General features: G+C 38.4%; 2 protein-coding genes across 2 annotated transcripts in view; one reads left to right on the top strand and one right to left on the bottom strand.

Moving 5' to 3' along the window:
* LOC120432596 (myosin-9) overlaps nucleotides 1-21751 on the top strand; it is a 95923-nt gene that overhangs the window by 71611 nt on the left and 2561 nt on the right. The window contains exons 3-9 of the mRNA XM_039597835.2: nucleotides 9488-11658; nucleotides 15000-15183; nucleotides 15891-16158; nucleotides 16222-16786; nucleotides 16846-17017; nucleotides 20805-20984; nucleotides 21063-21212. Coding sequence (XP_039453769.1) covers nucleotides 9584-11658; nucleotides 15000-15183; nucleotides 15891-16158; nucleotides 16222-16786; nucleotides 16846-17017; nucleotides 20805-20984; nucleotides 21063-21212 — 3594 coding nt within the window. The 5' untranslated portion in view covers nucleotides 9488-9583. The remainder of the gene's footprint in view (nucleotides 1-9487; nucleotides 11659-14999; nucleotides 15184-15890; nucleotides 16159-16221; nucleotides 16787-16845; nucleotides 17018-20804; nucleotides 20985-21062; nucleotides 21213-21751) is intronic.
* LOC120432610 (uncharacterized) lies at nucleotides 3855-4532 on the bottom strand. The gene is made up of 4 exons (XM_039597857.1): nucleotides 4430-4532; nucleotides 4275-4366; nucleotides 4058-4208; nucleotides 3855-3985 (listed from the first exon to the last, which is right to left on the bottom strand). Exons 1-4 carry the CDS (start codon nucleotides 4530-4532, stop codon nucleotides 3855-3857), a joined length of 477 nt encoding a protein of 158 aa, XP_039453791.1.

Genomic DNA, 21751 nt, shown 5'->3' with positions numbered 1-21751 from the left:
GCATCCAATTTACAAATTCGTTCCCCGAAAATCCGAAATATCAAAAAGTGCCTCTGCCTGCCCGATTGATGTAAATTATTCGTCGTAATTGAGTTATTCACCCCTAGAAGGGAAATAGGGAAATAGGGAGGAAATGCACGTTTTCACCTCCCCCTTGAACACGTGTGTTTTGCCACTCTCGGTGCGTGCGTAAATTTAGCGTTGCAAAGCAAGAGGGGGATGCTGGTCTAATGATCAAAGAACGCGGGGGCGTCAACATGAGCTTCATCGGAAGTTTGGGGAGGAACATTTTGATCGGGCGTATCGGGAAAAATGCTAGTTTTTTGAAGAAACAAATTAAATTAATGATAAATATTTTTATAACTTATTTTATCAGTGAAACCTAGCTTAAAAATGTCTAAAATAACCTACAAATAGAATTATTCCATTGAAAATTGAATTTCTGATTAAATTGGTGTCTTCGGCAAAGTAAGGACAATGCGGGATAAAATAGGTACACTTTAAAGCCAATTTTCAATTTTTGTTTCACATCTCAACACAAAAAATCTCAGCACTTCCGCAATCAAAAGTCCAACTTTACGAAAAAAAATATTTTCTTGCTTGCCTAACCATGTGCACTACTGAAAAGAATGACAAATCGCACAATTTTCGGAAAAAATCAAACTTTAGGTAAATTTACCTCGAAAATTGTACATTTAATAAAAAATTCTGAAAAGTACTGTTTGATTTCAAAACCGATTTTTTTCGACTGTCTTTTTTGAAAGTGTTCTAAAAATTATGATTTGAAAAAATGGCAACGCTGCCAAAAAATGTTTGCACTTCCAGGGTTTTTTTTTTCAAACGTCCAATAAACCAAATTTTGTTTTTTTTTTGCTTTTTGGGGGTTTTTGAATACTCCTGAACTGACTCAAGGCTGTTTCAAAAACATCCAAAATGCAAAAAAAAAAAACAAATTTTGTTTTTAGGACCTTTTGAAAAAAAAAACTCCAAACTTGCAGTTTAAAAGTTTCATTTTTCAAAATAAACACATAAAAAAGTTTAAACTTTATAAAAATAATATTTGTCTGCAAATCACCTGCCTGTGTCAATTTTTTTCAGAGTGTACATATTTTTCCCAAATTTTCCTATAACTTTGCCGAAGTCATCAAATTTATCAGAAATCTGTTCTTAAGATACAGATTCTGGAATATTAAAATACATTTCTTTATGGACAGCGGTCAAATTTGTATGGGCGAACCATGGATGCAAACGGCTTCTTTGGTCATAAGGAATGCACATAGTTTGAAGCAAAAAAAATCATCAAAAAAACCCTTAAAATACAAAAAGGCTGATATTTCTGATAAAATTGCTCTTAAGCGATTAAACGGTTTAAAATGTTAGTAATGGTAAGAATTTAAAAAATATTAATAGTTTTAAAATAATAAAAAAGAAATAATTTTAAAAGTTTTATTTAATTTTTAACACAATGTTTTTGGTGATTTTTTATGCTGCTGTGCATTTTTTTTTCGGAGAACAAATTAAAACAAATTTCATGGATTTTTTGTTTGCAAATATATTTTTATATGGCATGAATAATAAATGTTTTATTTTGGAAATATATTTTTTTGTTGTCATGCCTTCGCCAACACTTTCACGTGGTTCCAGCAAGCTTGTTTCAAGTTTAGATTACTGTAAGCAAATATACATTTTGATAGAGTGCTTGAAACTTCAAAATGCACCAATTGGATTTTTTTTTCTCAAATTTCTGTAGTGTTTCTTCTTGTTTTATTCGAAATTTGACTATGTTTTCACGAAGACTGACTCTTAATTGTCTGAATTTCTCATAATAATTGTAGTTTCTACAATTCTATTTATTGTAAAGATTTTTTTTCTTTTTCCTGAATTGAGTTTGATTTAATACAGATAAATCTGAAAATTTATACTAAAAAAAAAAAATCAAAACAACTTAACAACTTAAGTAGTCTAGTTTTTAGAATGTTGAATACAATCTGAAAATGCATATTGACCCAATTTCAGACATTTTATTAAATTTTTATTTAAATTTTTTTTTTGTACCTTGAAACGGCGTGACTTTCACAAAATTTCAATTTACATGAACAAATATTTTTCAACTGATATGAATTCCCGTGATCTTACTACACGGAGAAAAATGTGTTCTCAAATTCGTGAACAAGCGTTCATGAAATTTTGAACCAAGAGCAAAGTGTTCAGATCAGGGTTGCAAATGAGTGATAGAAAAGCTATCAATTGATTATCTCTGCACCAAAAACATCCGAGAGTATAGCGGCCGTCACTATAGCTTGTGAGATCTCTTCTTGTGTCTCGTGATTCCCAGCGATGTCATTCTCTCTCTTTATCACTCCTCCTCTTTTCCTCGACTATGCGCTCTCACCGCTGAGTCTCTCAATCTCTCCGAAAACTGCAATTAGAGAACGCGAGATGGCGATTAGGAGCCGACCACGCATGACGTCCCGTTAAACTGCGTTTGCGAAATTGGTTTTGTGGTTGAACGCTGTTACGGTAGGATGATCATCGAAGCGGGAATGAGAGAGAAAAGGAAAATGTCAATCGCGAGTGTGTAAACATGAAAACGTGTTCGGCTATTTTCGGCGCTGAGAGTTTCAATAAGGAGAGAAGAGCAGTTGTAATTGAGGCATGAATATTCAGGCGGGATAATTGTAGTTGCTGAGAGCTGATATTTTGATATTTTAACAACCCTGGTTCAGATTTCATGGTGTCGGGACTCATGGGGTTAATTGGGATAACGGTTTTAGGCCCAAAAAACCCAAAAAACTAAATTTGTAAAATTAGAAGCTTCTAGATGCGCTAAAAACTATTTTCCCTATACAGACTGTATTTCTAATTCACCCATGCCGGCGGTACGTTTTTAAAAACGTACCATGGCATTTCAACACTTTATTCATGATTCTTATTTTCATGAATACGATTACGATTACGATTTTCGGAACTCATTTTTTCCGTGTGGTGGTTAGATAGATTACGCCCCAGGATATTTCTTGTCAACATTAATGTTTGTAGTACATTCGAGTGTCCCCGAGCTGTGCTACCTTCATTAAAGCGGCCAGGCCTACTGCGTTGCAATAACCACAGAGAGGATTCTGCGAACGGATCACATTTCACAGAATCTAAAGGGAGGGAGGATGCTTGGACATACCGTACCAAACGCTCTGGAGTATTGCATTTCCCGATTTTAGTTCAATAATTTTTCTGAAGATTCGGATACATTATTTCAAGATTATGGTATGATGATCCCATTTCAAAAGTTACCCTCTCAATTTACAACAGCAAAGGGAGAGCAAAACTGCCTCCAGCATCCCATCAGTGAAGGCCGCCACCGGAGTGTGGATGAAAGTGACGAGATTTTGTTATCAGACGAAATCGAGAATCGTCGTGCTGTTGCTGCTGACAGACTGTAAATATCGAGGGGGAGGCCATTTTTACTCGTGATTCCAATCCTCAATATATCGCGGTGGTGGGAACAATTCCTTGTTGACACTGCAAAGCCCTCTCCGTTGTAAAGTGTGCGATAAACAACAGAGGGGTTACCCGCAGCAGAGTTCACCCCTTTTCTGCGCTGGCCGGTCTGTTTACGAACAGCGCGTCAACGATAAAAGCGTTTCGTTGGAAACACGTTGTGTGCGGGGGTTTAATTTTGGTAGTTGGAATTATTGATCGAACGTGTCGAAGGCGAAAGTTTGGCGGTTTGTTTTCTGTTTTCATTTGGGGAAAGGTCGTCGCGTTTGATAAGGTCAATTTGGAGGGGTTTGAACAGTTTTGTTGGTAAAAAAATCGTTTTTATTTTGCAGAAATAAGATATAATTGTTGTTCAATTTTCAAACGAGGCTCAGCTTCTCTGGATCTGGGCTCGGCTCAACACTCTCGGAGTAGTCCAACGATTGGTCATATCCATTCCTGACGGCCACAATGAAGCCGTCCACCATTTTCAGGATCGTTGGATACAGTACTGCAAAAATAGAAATGTTTTTTTTTAGTTAAATTAAAAATTTAGCTTATGATGGCAATTAAGTGTACTTACCAAAAATCGAAGTCAGCGATAGCCCAGTTGCGATGATCACATTTTGCAAATCATCCGGTTTGTCCATGGCGTAGTGAACTCTTACGACTCCTAGAAGTGGAATCAATACTAAGAAGCCCATTTTGAACGCCTTCAGGTAGTCGATGTTTTTCTGTTAAAAAATAAAATGTGTTATATTTTAATAATTATTTGCAACCTTTAATCATGTTTAACTTACGTTTCTGACTCCATAAAGAAGAAAAGTGTCCAGCGATCCCGACATGTAGTGTAGGCACATGTAGAACGTATTTTTGTAGGTGTAGTCCAGTTCTGAAAAGTTAACAATTTTTGATGAGTATTTTATCTATAGTAGTTCAGACTTTTAATACATACCCGGTGTGAAAAATATATCCAAAGCGCAAAAAACTCTATACGCCAAGTCTACGGTGGCATAGACGGAGAGAAGAAATGGAATCGCTTTATGCATGGTGGTCATTTTACTTGAATTTTGGAACTACTTCAGTTGGAATACGTCAAGTTCGTGGAAGCTCGAACTAACTGACTTATTGGTCAGAAATGTTTGAATTTATATGGTGCAGAGGAATAGCAAATATGTTCTACCTATATTACTAATTCACCGTTCTGATTAGAATACTCAAACCTATTTTAGGTAGTTTGAGATTTGAAAGGATTTACTTGTACCAACTAAAGTTAGTTAGCTTTTCATCATAGTTCTTAAGCTTTGATAAAGTCGTGACAAAAGAGAACAATTGTAGAAAGTTTAATATTTTCTTTGAAATTTACACAATACTATCAATGTCACTCCACGTGACTCCATCTACCGTGACATTGACGATTTCAACCCCTCCCCCTTTTTCTGTGTTGCAACTTTCGTTTGGCCTGCATCACCTTTATGTTCTCTCCTGTTGTACCAGGGTGAAGAAAGACGTTGAGCAATATAAAAAAAAAACTTATGAAAAAGGGCCCCAGGTCACGACATGCACACACAATTTGTACCACCGCATTGTATGCCCGCGGAGAAAACCCGGACCAGGCGTTTTTTGCCAACTACCGACATTCCGACAGTTGTTTGTCAGTTTTTGCTTTGTGTGACTATAAGTATTATCAATTTCAAGGTTTTCCAGAAAAAAAATCGCGAATTTTTACTTCAATTACACAGCAAAACATTGTGTTAATTTGAAAGGTGTAATATTTAACCTTTGTTTTGATGTAATTTTACCACAATTTAGACTGAAAAAGTGAACGTACACCAGAAAAATGGTAAAATTATACATTGAGAGTTTTAAAATATGTACCCCTTCCCAGAAGTAATACTACCATGATTTTTTTTTACTTTTTCTTTTTACTGTGATGGAATTGTGCTCGTTGGATATTCAAGGGTTAACCCAATAACCTTGACTCAAGTTCGTCGATGCACCAGCAAGCTGAATGAAGAAATTTAATTTCTGCCATGTCCTTCCATCATTCAAAGTATGCTCCACAGCAATACCATCTGTTTGAGAATCATTGCCAGGGTGACCACTCAAATCCCATTTTCAAATTTGACAATTTTCGTAAATAACAGAAACTTAACACAAATTCCTAAAAAAGTAATTCAAAAATGAATGCTCTAATTAGTTTGATTTAGAATAAAAACATTTAAAAAATTGTCTTTCAAAAATAAATTCAAAAATTCAATCCAGACTCGATTATCCGGGGACTTCGGATAATCGAATCACGAACAAAATTTTTTTTTCGTTTCTTTTCTTTTTCTTGTTTTAAACATACAATTCGAGTTCTGGACCCCATTTTAGTCAAACAGTTGATTGCCTATAAAATAATAAAATGATTTTTTATAAATATTTCGTCACCGCCATCTTGGCTCGACAGTCAGAAATAAGACAACGAGTTTTTTTTTGTGATTCGATTATCCAAAGTTTCGATTATCAGAAGGGAAAAATTTCTGAGGCTTTCGGATAATCGAGTCTGGACTGTAGTTATAATTTCAAAGTTAATTTTTAAAATTGGAAAACGTACAATTTTTTATATTTCGTTTCAACTGGAAATGGAAAATGTTTCAGTTATATTTATAATTTAATTTTATTTCAAACAAAAGAACGCTTTATACATGATTATTGTATTGTTATTCTTTCAAAGAATTTAGAAAAATATCTAGGTATTTGATTTGAAAGATGTTTTTACCTAGTTCGCTTTTCTAATTTTGTAAGCTTTGATATTGAATTTTTGAAACAATGTTGATTTATCTAGTTGTCAGTATTTAACTGTTTGTTTTTTTTTCAATGAAATATCCAGGTTGAAAAGTTTCCATGTTTTACTTCTTATTTTATGCGAAAAGTTTGAAAAGAAAAATTCTTTAACCATATTTGCAGTAACTTAAATCAAAATTTCTTAGATTTATTTTTTGCAATTTCTATTGTTTTCAAAACGTGAACAAGTTTTTCCATTTTTTCACTCAGAAGAAACAGTGATTGGATTTTATTCGATGTTTAAGTTTTCCGTTAAGGGGTTACATACTTGTAGAAAATCGCAAAATTTCATATTACAGAAAATTTATTAAATAAAGCTAAAAGATGATTTTCAATCACTCCTGAAAGTTTCATGAAGGTATTTCATGATAAAACTGAGTAAGAGACGATTTAAGCTGAAAATTTTGCCATGCGCAAATCGAACTGTCAAACTTTGCGAGCGTTTTTCTCTGAACCCCAAGTTGATTTACGGGTGCCACGATATCTCGAGATGGGACGGACCAAATTGGCTGAAATTTGGAGTGAAGACTCTCATGACATATTCCGTGTGCATGACGAAGCCCGATTTTGAATTTTTCAAAAAATACAAAAATTAAAAACTTATATGAAAAACACAAAAATATTTTATCTTTTTTTTAAAATAAACTCTTTGAAAATCGGCCTTCGTTATGCACACGGGACTGGTTTAACGAGTCTTCACCAAAATTTTGAGCCGATTTGGTCAAGGCAGTGTTGAGATATCGAGGCTCCCGTTTTTTGAAAATGCTAACTTCAAAAGGCTATATCTCGGCAATGATACAACCGAATGTCTTCAAATTTATTTTGATGAAAGTTGAAAATGTATATTTTAATGTCCTGAAAACAGATTAAAGAAAAAGTTTAAGGCTGTGCTCAAACCAACCTCTGACATTTTTGCCGATTTACATGTATGTAACCCCTTAACTGAAAATCATGCAAGCAATTCTCTACGAAATCGGTCTTATTTTTTAATTTTGTATTTTTTAATCCGGCTGAAACTTTTTTGGTGCCTTTGTTATGTCCAAGGAAGCCATTTTGCATCATTAGTTTGTCCATATAATTTTCCATACAAATTTGGCAGCTGTCCATACAAAAATGATTTATGAAAGTTCAAAAATCTGTATCTTTTAAGGAATTGTTTGATTGATTTGGTGTCTTCAGCAAAGTTGTAGGTATGGATAAGGACTACACTGTAAAAAATGATACACAGCAATTTTTTTTGGTGATTTTTAATTTCACTTTTTGTCACTAAAACTTGATTTGCAAAAAAAACTATTTTAATTTTTTTCATATGTTTTAGGGGACATCAAGTTGGCATAAATTTTTAGAAATTCCCGGATTTTGCAAAAAATCTTTAACGAGGTAGAAATTTTTGAATCATTACTAATTTTTTCAAAATATCGAAATATTGGTCGCAAAAAATTTTCATCTTCATCTCAATGTAAAATCGAATTTGCAATCAAAAAAAATTTTGATAAAGTGCACCGTTTTCAAAATATAGCTTTTTTTTTAGGTAACTTTTTTTGAAAATAGTTGCAGATATTCATTGTTTTTTATAAGTGCCCATATTTGCCCATTTTTGAAAAAAAAAACATATTTGAAAAGCTGACAAAATTCTCTATATTTTGCATTTTTGAACTTTGTTGATACGACGCTTAGTTGCTGAGATATTGCCATGCAAGTGTTTAAAAACAGGAAAATTGATGTTTTCTAAATGTCACCAAAACAACCCACGATTTTCTTATGTCGATATCTTAGCAACTAACAGTCCGATTTTCAATGTTAAAATATGAAACTTTCGTAAAATTTTCTGATCTTTTTGAAAAGAATATTATTTTTTTTAATCAAGACAAACATTTAAAAAGGGCCAAACATTCAATATTATTACGCGATTTCCCGACTTTCTCGACTTGAGTGGCCACCCTGGATTCAGAATCTCACTGTAGCGTGCAGTCCAGATGAATCCGATGGTCTGCTGATCTTTACTCATGTTTTGTGTGCCGTGTCCACGGTCGGATTGGCCCGAGGTTTCCAGTTTTGTGCGCTACCTATCCGGAACGAGATATTGGATTTTTCCCCCTTCTGCACATTTCTCGCTAAATCTTTCTAGAAATATTGTCCACCCCCCTCAGCTGAAAAAAATAAATCCGCAATCAACTGCGACAACTACGTGTGCTGATGGGAATAAATTTTCCAACTTTTCATCGCATCTTGAGCGGGCAAAAAAAAAACCTAAATGAAGCGGAACGATGGATTCGAAATTGAGTTTGCAATTCCATTTCACCCGGCAGGTCACGACGACGACGTTGTCGTTACGAGCCACCTCCCCCAACAGGTCATACACAGCCGACATGTAACACGTTGCTCGCCTCAATTCGATTCAATTAAGAAAGTCTTTATCTTCGATAATTACTTAATTCACTCGGACGGACACAGTGCCCGCGGCAGCGCTTGGTGGACGGGGCGTTTAATTCATTTACAATCTCCTCGGTTGTCCCGCGAGTTAGGTCACTTACATCCCGACTGCGGTGTCGAAGTGACTTTTTATGGAATCCTTCTCGCGGACGGTGTCGTTTGTCCGCTAATTGGTGTGGTACGTCTTTGTCGAAATATGGACCTGTTGTTGGGGCCATTATGGATGGACGCCCACGCCGCTGGGTGACCTCGAGCGATCCTCGGTGCGATCATCGTGTTGAGGAGGTCGGGCAGATTACATGGTGTTGAATTGACTTTTCAATCATTTCAAATTCCATATCTACCGTTACGGTAATACATATAACAAAGAACTAATTGAAGCTTGATCTCAGCCATATCCGAGATTCTCAATATCGACGTCTGAAGGCGTAATTGGTGTAATCTACCCAAAGTAGCGTCAATTGCCCCGCCAATTGGGTGCATCCCAAAAAAGGAAATCAATTTAGACCCAGACTCATTCCATGCAGGAAAATGAGAAATGATTCCGTCGGCGGAAGTCCCATTGTCGTGCGACCTTTTGGAGAGGTTGTCAATCTTTGCTTGGCTATTTCATAGATTTACGCTTCCAATCAAGACTTCCGACTGATGTCGTCGTTATCTTCCTTGATTTGCGCAGATAATTGTCACATTTTCACGATAAGATAACGTTCAAAGAAAGAATACTAACTTGAGTCTTTTATCTTTTTTCCAGCAAACCCACACGACGGCTTCGGCGTTTCGAAGATGTACGCAAGGCAACTCCAACCGACGACGCAACATCTGTGATTTACCCGTGCTCAAACACGCCATGGACACGATCCAGGAGGTGGTGGTGGCCAAGCCGATGGCCAGTGACCCCGAGCTGCTAGACGCTGCTTCGGGTGCGGCGCCAAACGACACGACCAAATCCTCGCAGGATTCGTCTTTTAGCCCGTACAACTGCTCGTCGCTGCTGATGGAGGAGGAAGACGATCAGCCGGCCAATGAGCAGCAGCCCGCGGTTGAAGAGATAATCGAGCAACACGATGGCGTAAGTGGGGAAGAAGTGGCGGTGGACGCCGATGTCGTGAAGGTGCTGAATGGGGCCGGGACCGATGGTAGTGATAGTGGGGTTGAGTTTGGAGTGACCGGGTCGTTGAACGATACCGGGATTCTGCAGCGAGCGCTGAGCAACAACAGTGCCGGATATGCGAGCAGTTGCTGTGGGCTTGAAGAGGGCAACGGGGTCAGCGTGTCGTGCAACTCCAGTATGATCAGCTACAGCTCGGACGTGTACGACAAGACTGGCAGTACAATTCTGTTGGGCGGCGGCAGTCGACTCAGCAATGACTATTGCGCCAGTGAAGGTGGCAGTGAAAGTTCCTCGATCACCGGTGGACCGGTGAGTTCGCTCCGGAAGGGCGGTAGTTCGACGAAGAAAAAAGTGGCCATGAAGGAACCGCTCTCGAATCGGTCCCCGCGGAAGTCTGCCGAAAGCATCTGCTCGGCGCGAAGTAGCTCGCGATCGCGGGCCTCTTCGCTGGGACGATCGGTTTCGCTCAACCTGAAAACCCCGCCCACTTCAGCGATGAACGTGGCAGCCCGGGAACGGGCACGATCTCGTGAAAAGATGGCCGCCAGCACGGCCACCAAGACTGTCTCGACACCAAAATCAAACACCCTTCCGGCAAAGCGGCCACCCAAGCCGGACTCGTTGCCAACAGGACTGAAAGAAGCCTCGCCAGCACTGCAAAGGGTCACCGTCTCGAGGACGCCCTCCGTCACCCGGGGACGGACTCCGCTGGCCACGCCCACCGACGACGGACGCTGGCCATCGGTCGGCGGTAAAGGCACAACCACTCCAAGATCCACCTCGGCCAGAGGCACCTCCGCGGCGCCGGAAGGCGTCTCGATCAAAACTCGCGTCGGAACACTCGCGCTGGAAGCGAAAGTCAGCAGTCCGTTGGACAAATTCGGAACGCTGCCTCGCCGACGGAAAGAACGGTCCGCCGAAGACCTGCAAGGATCGAGCTCTCGAAGTGCGTCCGCGACGCGCAACCAGAACCCAATGACCACCTCGCTCATCAAGAAGCTTCCCTCGGCCAAGCAGGAAACGCCCACGCGAACGCTTCCAAGCTACCCGAAACTCGCCAACACCGTGAAGAAGGCCATTCAAAAGACCAAAATCTACCACGAGACGAGCGTACAAACGGCCATCACCTGCAAGGACGTCGAGGACGCGTTCAACGGCAAAGCCAAGGACATCCGGGTCGATGCCATCGAACAGTGCCACAAACAAACCCAGTCCGACATCCGCGACAAGGAGATGGAACGGCTGGAGGAAAAGCTGAAAAAGCTCACCGCCGAATACTCCACAATGCTCACAAAGCACTCGGAAAAGAGCCAAATGGTCACGGCCCTCGAGCAGAAGCTGCTCAAAGAGCGCGAGGAAAAGCTAGCCGCCCAGAAGGAACTCCAAATGAACAGCGAGCGCGTCCTCGGACTGCTCGAGTCCGTCCCGGGTGGCGTCCCCGTCGAATCGACCGGCTCAGACTGCGACAGCCTTCTCATGCTCGAGTCCCAACTCCAACTCTCCGGTTCCGTACTCGAAAAAAAGCAGGAGGAAATCGCCAAACTGCGCACCATCTGCCGGACGCTGCACGCCGACATGGAGCTGTCGCTCAAGAACCAGGAGGAGCTGCTGAGACAGAAGACTGAGCTGGAGGAAGAGTCCAGCGAGATGCAGGACTTTTTGCAGGCCGAAAAGGCGTCCTGCGTGGAAGCGCTGAAGGAGGCCGAACTGGAGATGTCCCAGCTGCGGCAGACGCTGGCCCTGCGCGAGGGTGAAATCGAGCGGCAGCAGGAGGAGTGCCGCCACCTGGTGCGCATCGGCGAGCAGAGGAGGTAGGTCATACGAGAATCATCTTGGTGGTTTTATACGATTTCCCAAATTATTGCGATTTTTAAATATTATTTTTTTGATTTTAAAAAAGCATGCAAAAAACTTCACATTTTTTTAATTAAGCTTTTTAAAACTAAAAATGGAATTCCTAGAAGGCTAAAATTAAAAAAAGAAAACATTAGAGCCCACAAATGTTTGCCATTTTCTGGCAACAAGATCAAATTTAATGCACTTTTGATCAAAATGTCAAATCAAATCAAAATATGTTTTTTTTTGTTTTTTTATTGCTCTCGTTTACATTCAAAATCAACAATTATGCGTTGATTTATGCCTAGAAATGCTAAAAGATTATTAAACTTTTTAATCCTATTGAAAATTTCAAAGAATAATCATTTTTCGAAAATTTGATCTCTAGTTCATGTGTAGAAGAAAAATGTGTGTTGGTACCTACGGGTACTCATTTTCTGATGCCCGACAAGTACCAGCAAGCCGCGAGCAAAATTTTGAATTTCGGTGATTTTTGGATAACTGCTCTTATTGGTGAGAGCAAACACGAACAAAAGTTCAAAAATTTAGAAATTCAAAAATTAAAAAACAGAAATTCCAAAATTAAAAAAAAATTAGAAATTCCAAAATTTCAAAATTCAAAAAAACTAAAAATTTTAAAATCTAAAATTTCTAAACGCAAAAAAATAAATTGATTTATTTGTTGAAGATTTAGAAGACTCCGTTACAAATTAGGTTTTTTTGTTCTTATTCAAAAAAAAAAAACTTTATTTTTTGTTTTCTTAATTTATATATTTAATTAGATCTTATGAACAAATGTAAACATTGAGTGTGTCCCTCTCACACTTCACACTCTCATGAAAATGTCCATCGGGAGTAAGCGGGATATATAAATGTTTACATTTGATGATAGGACGCTATAAAAAAGCCTATAAAAGGACAATTTATATTTTCTTCAATTTTATAAATTATTTCAAGCTCTATTTTTTTCGATTTTTTATAGCTTTTTTATCTTTTTATTTTTTCATGTTTTATAATTTTTGTAATTATTTTATTTGTTTTGTTTTTGAATATTGTTTTCATTTATTTTTAAAACCTTTTATTAAAAAAAATTAAATTTTTGAAGTAAAAAATATATATTTTTTTTATTTTTTTAAACTTCGTAACTTTTTTTTTGAAATTTTAAAATTTTTAGAAATTGCTGTTTTTTGAATATTTATTTTTATTTTTTTTTAATTTTGCAAATCGGGCAAAAAGTTTTTGAGATACAGTCTTATATGGAATTGGAATCGATGAAAATGAATTTCTCTAAAAGTAACATAATAACCTAGACTGTAATTTTCAAGTGACGATATCTCGGAAACGGTCTGATTTTCAATGTTAAAAACATTATTTTGTGAGATTTTCTTATATTTTCAACAAAAAAATATTTCAAAACCAAGCTTTACTTCTGAAAAGGTCTACATATAGATAATTTTCCTAATTTAATCGTTAGCATAATTGTTTTTATTATATTAATGAGACAAATAAGATAAATAATAAGATGAGAAAATTTCGCAAAAACTTCATGTTTTTACTCTGAAAATATAACGATATCTCTAATTAGGGGACACATACAGAAACTAATTGCCCGATCTAGAGAAAAATTTAGAGGAATTTCCTCACCAATTCAATATTTTTTTCGGAAGTGCTTTTCTTTCAAGATGTATTTTTAAACTAAAAAAAAACAGAAACAAAAAAAAATCGAAAATAATTACCCAAAAGTGGCACAAACTTTGAAAATCGGACAGTTAAGGAGGTATTAGACTATGGCAAACAAACAAACAAACTCGTACTTTTTTTTTGCGTTTGACAGTTAAATAAATTCGCAAAGTTGTTTGCGGCAAATTCGCAAAAATACAAAATGTATGCAGGCTGACGTTTCTGCAAACCAATGCAGGCAAACAAACAAAGCAGGCAAACAATCAAAAAGGGCGAGTTTGTATGTTTGTTTCTGAAGGACGTATTAGACTACGACAAACAAACAAACACGCAAACAAACAAACTTTTTGACAGATTGGCAGTTTGCCTGCTTTGTTTTTTTGCCTGCATTTTTTTGCAGACAAGTTTTTCTTATTTTTTTTTTAATTCAGGCTTTTAGGCTCAGAATTTTTTGTAATTTTTCTGTCAAGATGTTCGAAATTTTCCAAGAAAAAAGATTATTTTTGAATTAATATCTCCTATTTTAGATTTTGCACCGTCACGCACTATTTTGGCTTGAACAAATTAAAATTTAATATTTTAAAAACCAAAAAATTATGCATTTTGGGAATTCAACTTTTAGTAACGAAAAGTTAAATAGAAGAACTGGGAATTTTTTTTTTCGTGTGCCTTTTTTTCTAAACAGTTTTAATCATAACCTGGGTGCAGAATAGTGGTCCGCAAAGCGGCCTCAATTTAGAACTGTCAAAGTGGAACCATTTTATTGTTCGCGAAATGATACCAAGAAGTGGCAAGTATTGTGATCGATCTATAATTTATTTTGTCAGGAATAAAAAAAAAGTCGATGGCGTCGAGCTATTGAAGTATTAGAAGTCAAAACATCTTAAAAAGAGGGTTGAAATCGAGATTGGCATAATTCGTAGCCAACATTTCAAAATCGCTATGTCTCCGCAAAACATCCGCAAATGTTAGCGATGCATTATCAATAACTATGAATGGTACTTGCCAAATAATATTGCATAATCTTACTCCGATATTAGCACTGCACATCAAAGATACATAATTTTGGAACATCCATTGCTCTTTTGATTCACGAAATTCTACTTACTTTTCACACAATTTTTCATCACGTGGGAAACAATGAGGCCTCTTTGGCCGCCCATCGTGTAGTCTAGGAAGAAAAAATTGCGAAGCACTTAATTTTTCGTCGAAAACATCAACATGAACAGATCCAAAATGTTTCAAAACAATTCACTTCAGCAGCAAAAAATATGTCACGCTTGAGCTTGAACATAGCCTTCTACTTTGTTTATGTTTACAGCTGTAGTGCAGTTGTATAAGTGGGGAGCAGTGGGGAGCTTTCGAAAATCACGTGACGCATTCTGTCTTTTCAGCACCCAGATCATAACCTACAACTTTGCCGAAGACACCAAGTCGATCAATCTTATCTCAAAATACAGAATTTCATACATTTACAACACTCCCATTTTGTGTGACCATCCCCCAATATTGTTTGCAAACTTGTATGCAAAAACTTATTATGCAAAATGACTTCTTTTGGCAAAGTTTCATCGAAATAAAAAAAAAAAACACAAAAAAATGTTATGTTTTAACTAAATTTTCCTCCAACCAACAGACAAGAATATCTCGGAATGCAGGCCAAGTACAACGCGCTCGAAAGCCGCTCCAAGGACATCTTGCTGCAGCAGGGTGCGGCCGTGTCCGGCGCGTCGGTTGCCCTGTCCGGACTCGGAACCCGGCTGGACCATCTCGTAGAGCAGCTGATTGCGTCGTACAACATTTCCGAGCAGGACCTGGAGGTTAGTAACGCGATTGCGTGTGTAAATCTGTGCTGATGGTTCTATGTTTAGATGATCTTTATTATAGTTTTTTTTTGTTTTTGTTCGTTCTTATCGGTGAACGCGTCCGTTTGAAATCACTCTTTCTGTAATTACAAAGTGTTTCGATAACGTTTATTGCTCTTCATCCTATCTGTTCGCTAGATGAAACGAATGAAAATGCTAGAGATTCTCAACAGTACTGACTAGTATGACTAATGTAAAACAAAATAATCACATTCTCACGCATCCTCGTTTCCACCATTTATTCTCCATTCTAACGATCTACTCCCGTTCACCTACACACACTAATCAACCTCCTCCGTGAACCACCATTCGTGATATCCTTTCAATCCAACCTAACCTTTTGAAACCAAAAAATACACAAACCTTTCGTGTAACAACTCTGTAGAGGTTACGTATGCTACGGTAAGTCCGCCACGCCAGCACCACTCCGGGTTTGAACGATTGTCTTTTGTCCTCTGCAAATTCCCCCCAGAAAAATGACTGACCCTCTATAGCTCAAGCAGGATCCTCCCTCCTCTCTCTTGTGTGCGGTAGAGTAACCCGTTTTGTAGATCGCATGTTTTAGAAACCTTTCTCGAGCGCAACTGTGCATGGAAGTGATTTTGTTTGCCGCCCCATCGTGATCGTCACACATTGATGAATTCCCTCACCCACTCTTCCAGGACGTAATCTACCACAACGAAGCGTACACCAACAGCAGCAGCGGGGACGGTAGCCCCGAGTGTGAACAGCAACCGGCCGCGGCTTACTGTGATCAACAGCCGGCGCCGTGCGCAACTCCGGCCAAGGCGCCACTATCACCGCAGCGCGGCCAGTCCTTTATCGCGGCCGTGATAAGCGCGATCAAGAACGCCACCAGCAAGTCCGCTGCCGCGGGCAAGTCGGCGTCGGTGGCGACGCCCAAGGAGCGCAAGGAGATTTGCGGTCACGGTAGGATTGGGATTGCTGCGAGGGGTGTTTCAGTTTTACTAACCTTCCTCTTTTTTGTCGCAGAATCCGACTCGACGGAGATGCTGGACTCGGAAACGGAGCCCTGCCTCATGATGGACAACGTCCTGGAGGACGTCGCGATGCCCGACTCGCACTCCCACAACATGGTCTCGTCGTCGACGCGAATCTCCCAGATCGAGATGCCGTCGTCGCTCGAAAGCGGAGCGGCCAACGCGATGATCTCGCACGACGAATCGCTGGACAACCTGTCCCAGGCCATAGCCAACCGGCAGCAGATCGAGCTGCAGTCGAGCATCATAGCGAGCGGCCGGTCACCGCGGCGTCAGTTCCGGCAGTCGAACGGCGAGCAGAGACCGGCGAACGCTGGAACCACCACCGCCGGAGATCACACCACCGCTAGTCACTCGTCGTCGCTGGAGGACGACGAGAACAGTTGCTGCGGCGAGGCCTCGATCGCGGAAATGCCCTCGATTTGCGAGTACTGTAACGCGCAATCGCTCGTCGATCAGGTCATCGACGTGGACAACCTGATCACGAAGCTGCTGAAGGTGCTGCGCATCGTGCAGATGGACAACGATCACTGCATCCAGGAGCTGGTCGTTCACAAGTGAGTGCTCAAAACGGTTCATCGATGTTCAAAATTTTTAACACTTTAAATTCTTTTAGGAACAAACTGGCCCTAACCAACGAGGAGATCCAGGATCGCGCCAAGGAGTACGAGGAGTTGAACGTCAAGCTGAAGGAGGATCTGGCGGATGCGTCGCAGCAGCTGGTGGCCCGCGGCAACGAGCTCACCAAGAGCAAGGCCGAGCTGGTTAGCCACCGGCAGGAGATTGATGTGAGTAAATTGTTTTACTTTTCGTGACCCTTTAGTTCATCAAATCAATTTTGGGAAAAAAGTGTTTCGGAATGCTTATTGCCACATATTTTACAATCAAAACTGTTTTAAACGAACAAGAGGTTGATTTAAGTGGATTGCAGACTGGACTTCGTCATGTTTATTTGATGATTGGGAATTGAAAATTGGGAACAGTATCAATTCCACCTTAACCAGATTTTTGATATCACTACCGCCATCCATTGCCAAAAAAGAAAAAACGATTTTTTTGTTAAAAAAGTTTACTTAAAAATGGCTATAACTCAAAAACCGTATTATCTCATCTTATCAAAATTTTACAAATCTTCAAAATGATTTTTTGTGTTCATTTTCGATACTTTCTAAAAACACTATCTTTTATAAACATATAAAGGAGATATCAGACTATGGCAAACAAACTCGCCCTTTCTCGTGTTTGACAGTTTGAAAAACTCGCAAAACAATGCCATATGTATGCAGGCTGACGTTGCTGCAAACAAATGCAGGCAAACTGCCAAACTGTCAAAAAGTTTGTTTGTTTGTTTTTCATAGTCTAATACGTCCTTAACTTGGCCAAAAATAAAGCGTCAGCTATAGCTTATAGCTCAAAAGTTGTCTTTTTGTCAACTAAAACATGAAAAAATAAAAATAATCAAAGAGAAGTGATGAAGAATGGCAAAAACGAGTTTTTGTGAAAATACTTATTTAAAAAAAATGGTAGTAACTATTTTTTTCTGGATGGTCTTAACAATAACCTACAATTTTGTCGAGGAACACCAAATTGATCAGAAAATCCGTTCTCGAGATACAGATTTTTGATTTTGTTTTTGCGTTTTGTTATGGACATCCCCCAAATTTTTGTCTCCATGTATAAAGAAACAATCAAGGTTGTTAACGATAAAATATCGATGCTCGATAATGATAACGACAGTGCTATTGTTATTTCGATAATTTAATCGGCGATCGCCGATGATGGACGATTATTCATTTTTTTAAACTTTCTAGAATTGATTAATTCAACCATATCATGTTAAATGTTCAATGCTTTCACTAAGAATATATTTTATGAAAATCTAGGAAGTTTCAAAGTAAAATATGTATTCAAAATGGTTCACAAATCACCGTATTTTCGCGAAAATACTAAAATTTTCACAATTTGCAATATGGGTATCAAACGAATTGAAATTTTGTATGCTTTTTCAATTAATTAGAGTATTTTTTTTTAAATACTGAAATATTCGCAAATTACCGTATTTTTTCGAAAATACTCAAATTTTCAAAATATGCAATATGGGTTTGATACGAAGCGAAATTTGATTTTCCTTTTCACATTAATATGTTTTTTTTTTGTAAAGTAGTATTTTCAAAAATAAAACCCCCTAATAAAGTGATAAAAGCATACCAAACCTCCTCGCTTCGTTTGTTACCCATATTGCACATTTTAAAAATTTGAGTATTTCCGAAAAAATACGGTGATTTGTGAAAATTTCAGTATTTAAAAAAAACTCTAATAAATTGAAAAAGCATACAAAATTTCAATTCGTTTGATACCCATATTGCAAATTTTGAAAATTTGAGTATTTTCGAAAAAATACGGTAATTTGTGAAAATTTTAGTATTTTCCAAAAAAAATCTAATAAAGTGAAAAAAGCATACAAAATTTCGCTTCGTTTGATACCCATATTGCAAATTCAAAAATTTTAGTATTTTTGAAAATATACGGTACTTTGCGAAAATTTTAGTATTTTACAAAAACAATTTAATCAAGTGAAAGAAACATACCAAATTTCGCTTAGTTTAGTACCCATTAGGATGTAACAAAAATGAATTTTTGGTGGGCATTCAAGGGTTTGTTCCGGTGGGCATACTAAGCCCAAATCCAAAATATGAGCTTGATTGGACGTAACAAGAGCTGGCGCTCCGCCCTTCAATTTTAAATGGGATTTAAACCGTAAAAAAGATTTTTTTCAAAAATGAAACTTTTTGAGGCATTTTGGCCACTGAAGCGTTTATTTTTAACATCATTGGCGTGTAGGCCAGATCCTTGCGCATCTTTTGGTATATATAACATTGAAATTTGGAGCACCCTGGAGCTCGGTACAGGCCTTCAAAGTTTGGCATTTTTTCGAGAAATCGGTTAAATCCCATTTAAAATTGAAGGGCGGAGCGCCAGCTCTTGTTACGTCCAATCAAGCTCATATTTTGGATTTGGGCTTAGTATGCCCACCGGAACAAACCCTTGAATGCCCGCCAAAAAGTCATTTTTGTTACACTCTAGTACCCATATTGGAAATGATGAAAATTTGAGTATTTTCGAAAAATACAGTATTTTGTGATATCCCGAATTTGAAAATTTCTTGCAAAACAATGCAAAAGTACCGTAGTGCTAGAATTGTTGCTCTTTTCTCAAAATTTTGAACATGAGAAAGAAGAGACACGTTCTCTTTCGAATTTCTCTCTAAATCGGTGTCAAAATAAAGTATTTTGATGAAGATTCTTCCTTTGTTGTGCTAGCAAGATGAAACAAATTATAATTTGTTTTCTGCTCTTCTCTCCATCGCGAAAATTTCAACACAAAAAATTGGTAGTCTCTATCTCGTTCTTGCATTGCGATTTGCTGAGAAAACAAAAGAATCATCGGCGAGTGTTCGAGAACAAGGAAAAGGGAAGGAGTGATAGAAAGACCTTGCTCATGCTGGCAATAACAAAATAAACTATGAAAACTCCCAAGATATAATGACGTTCGCTTTATCCTCTGATATTTTTGTGCAGGAATCATCAGATGATAGTTTTTTTTCTATCACTCATTTACAACTTAGAAATAACAAAAATTACTACATACTTTTTTTTAACTCTGTGCAACCAAATTTCCAACTCTAATAGCTCAAAGTTATGTTTAATTTCCCTAGGATTCTTAATATTTCGAAATTGAGAACAAAAAAAAGCAGTTTTGAACGCCTACACTGCCGTTCTACGCATAATTGTCCCATGTCAGTTTTGGTTGATTTTGACTTTATGACATTTTTAAGTTTAGTTTGATGTGTACTTTAAGAAAAACACATAAAATCTGGTACTTTGTTCGGAAACTCATTAAAAACAACACCAAGTCTGTTTGTCCCATCGTAAAACTTCTACGCATAATTGTCCCACCAAGTATTTTCTTACACGGAATCATTAGTTTTACTAAACGTTATGTCTTGTTTACCTTTTGTAAAGCAAGAGAATCACAAATAAAGCTGATAAACTGCTAACTGGGGTGATTAGGGACACATTGGGCGAATAGGAACCCACGGGACAATTATGCGTAGAAACACAGAATCGGTCGAAAAATTTCAATCGCGTTTTTCTCAGTTGCACTTTTTTGAACATGGGACAATTATGCGTAGAATGGCAGTACAGTGTTAATAAAAAATTAGATATTAGAAAAGGATCTTTTGGGTCACGTTTTAAAGTGCTTCAAAAGACATTTCAAGAGAATTTAATTTCATCAAGTTTAGGAAAATATGACCTATTTGAAACATTTTAACGTTTTTTGGACCCTGAATTTTAATTTTCGTTTTACCTCACATCCCTTTGTCGTATTCTACATTCATTACGATGCCTCTGTGCTCTCTTCTGCTAACTAGATAGGAAAACCAGCAAGCTTAGTACAAGAGAGCACAGAGGCATCGAACGTCGAGTATCTCATCCAAATCGGGGCAAATTCTAGAAAAAATGCCTTTTAACTCAAATTCATCCTAATGCAACCGACCTCGTTCCGCATTTCCAGAAACTCAACGAGGACATCTGTCAGCTTAGCACGCTGTGCAGCAACAACAAGCAGCAACAGAACGCCAACATGCTGACGATCAACCGCGAGGACGTCATCAGCGCGCTCAAGCTGTGGAACGAAAACGACTCCATCCCGGAGAAGGACCTGATCAGCCACGTGGTGCAGGCTTGCAACGAGGTTTGAACGGCGAAATTTATTTTATTTGGGAAAAGGTAGGAATGTTTTGATGAGGGGTTATTTCTAAATTTTTGACAGATTCCGAAGCTGAAGGCGCGCCTCTGCGAGAAGGAGCAGCAGCTGGCGGCGATGCAGCAAACCAGTGCCACCCGGCTGATGAGCGCAAGTTGGCACCAGGCCCTCGGGGAGGCCAAGCGGCAGTACGAGGCGATCGATCGGGCGCTAGAAGTAAGTGCTAGCGGGTTTTTGAGATCAAAGTTCGTAGAAAAGTTGCTCGTGCACCAGTTGTTTAAGTGGGGGTTGAACGGGGTGCTGGGAATAATTGTATATTGTTGCTTTTTCAAGGGGACTTTATTTTCGTGGGGGAGATAGTTGTTAATATATATTAGGCTTAAGAGCGATGGTGTAACTTCCCATTAATTGTAAGATAACAAAAGTGATGGCTATGGGTGCTTCAATATCCTATCGACAAAGTTCCTTACCAGTGTGCAGTTAATCCAAATGAAAATAAATTTATGTTGCTCTATTGTTTGTTACCTCTGTCTTTCGTCTCCCCCGTCTCTCTGCACGATATCTGAGTGTTGTTGTAATCCTACCCAACCTGCCTAAACGCAGTCCAGCTGTAGAAATATAGAACTTGAGAGAATAGCCCTTGCTTCAGGCGACTCCAAGAACATCAAAAACACCATCTGCATGCTGCATGAAACCTCCTCGCCGCGGAATAGCACGTATCGTACTAATAGCTTAACCACCAAAAAAAAGTTCAA

The sequence above is a fragment of the Culex pipiens genome, chromosome 3, assembly GCF_016801865.2.
Source record: "Culex pipiens pallens isolate TS chromosome 3, TS_CPP_V2, whole genome shotgun sequence".
Taxonomy (NCBI): domain Eukaryota; kingdom Metazoa; phylum Arthropoda; class Insecta; order Diptera; family Culicidae; genus Culex; species Culex pipiens.
This window is presented reverse-complemented; position numbering and strand designations above follow the sequence as displayed.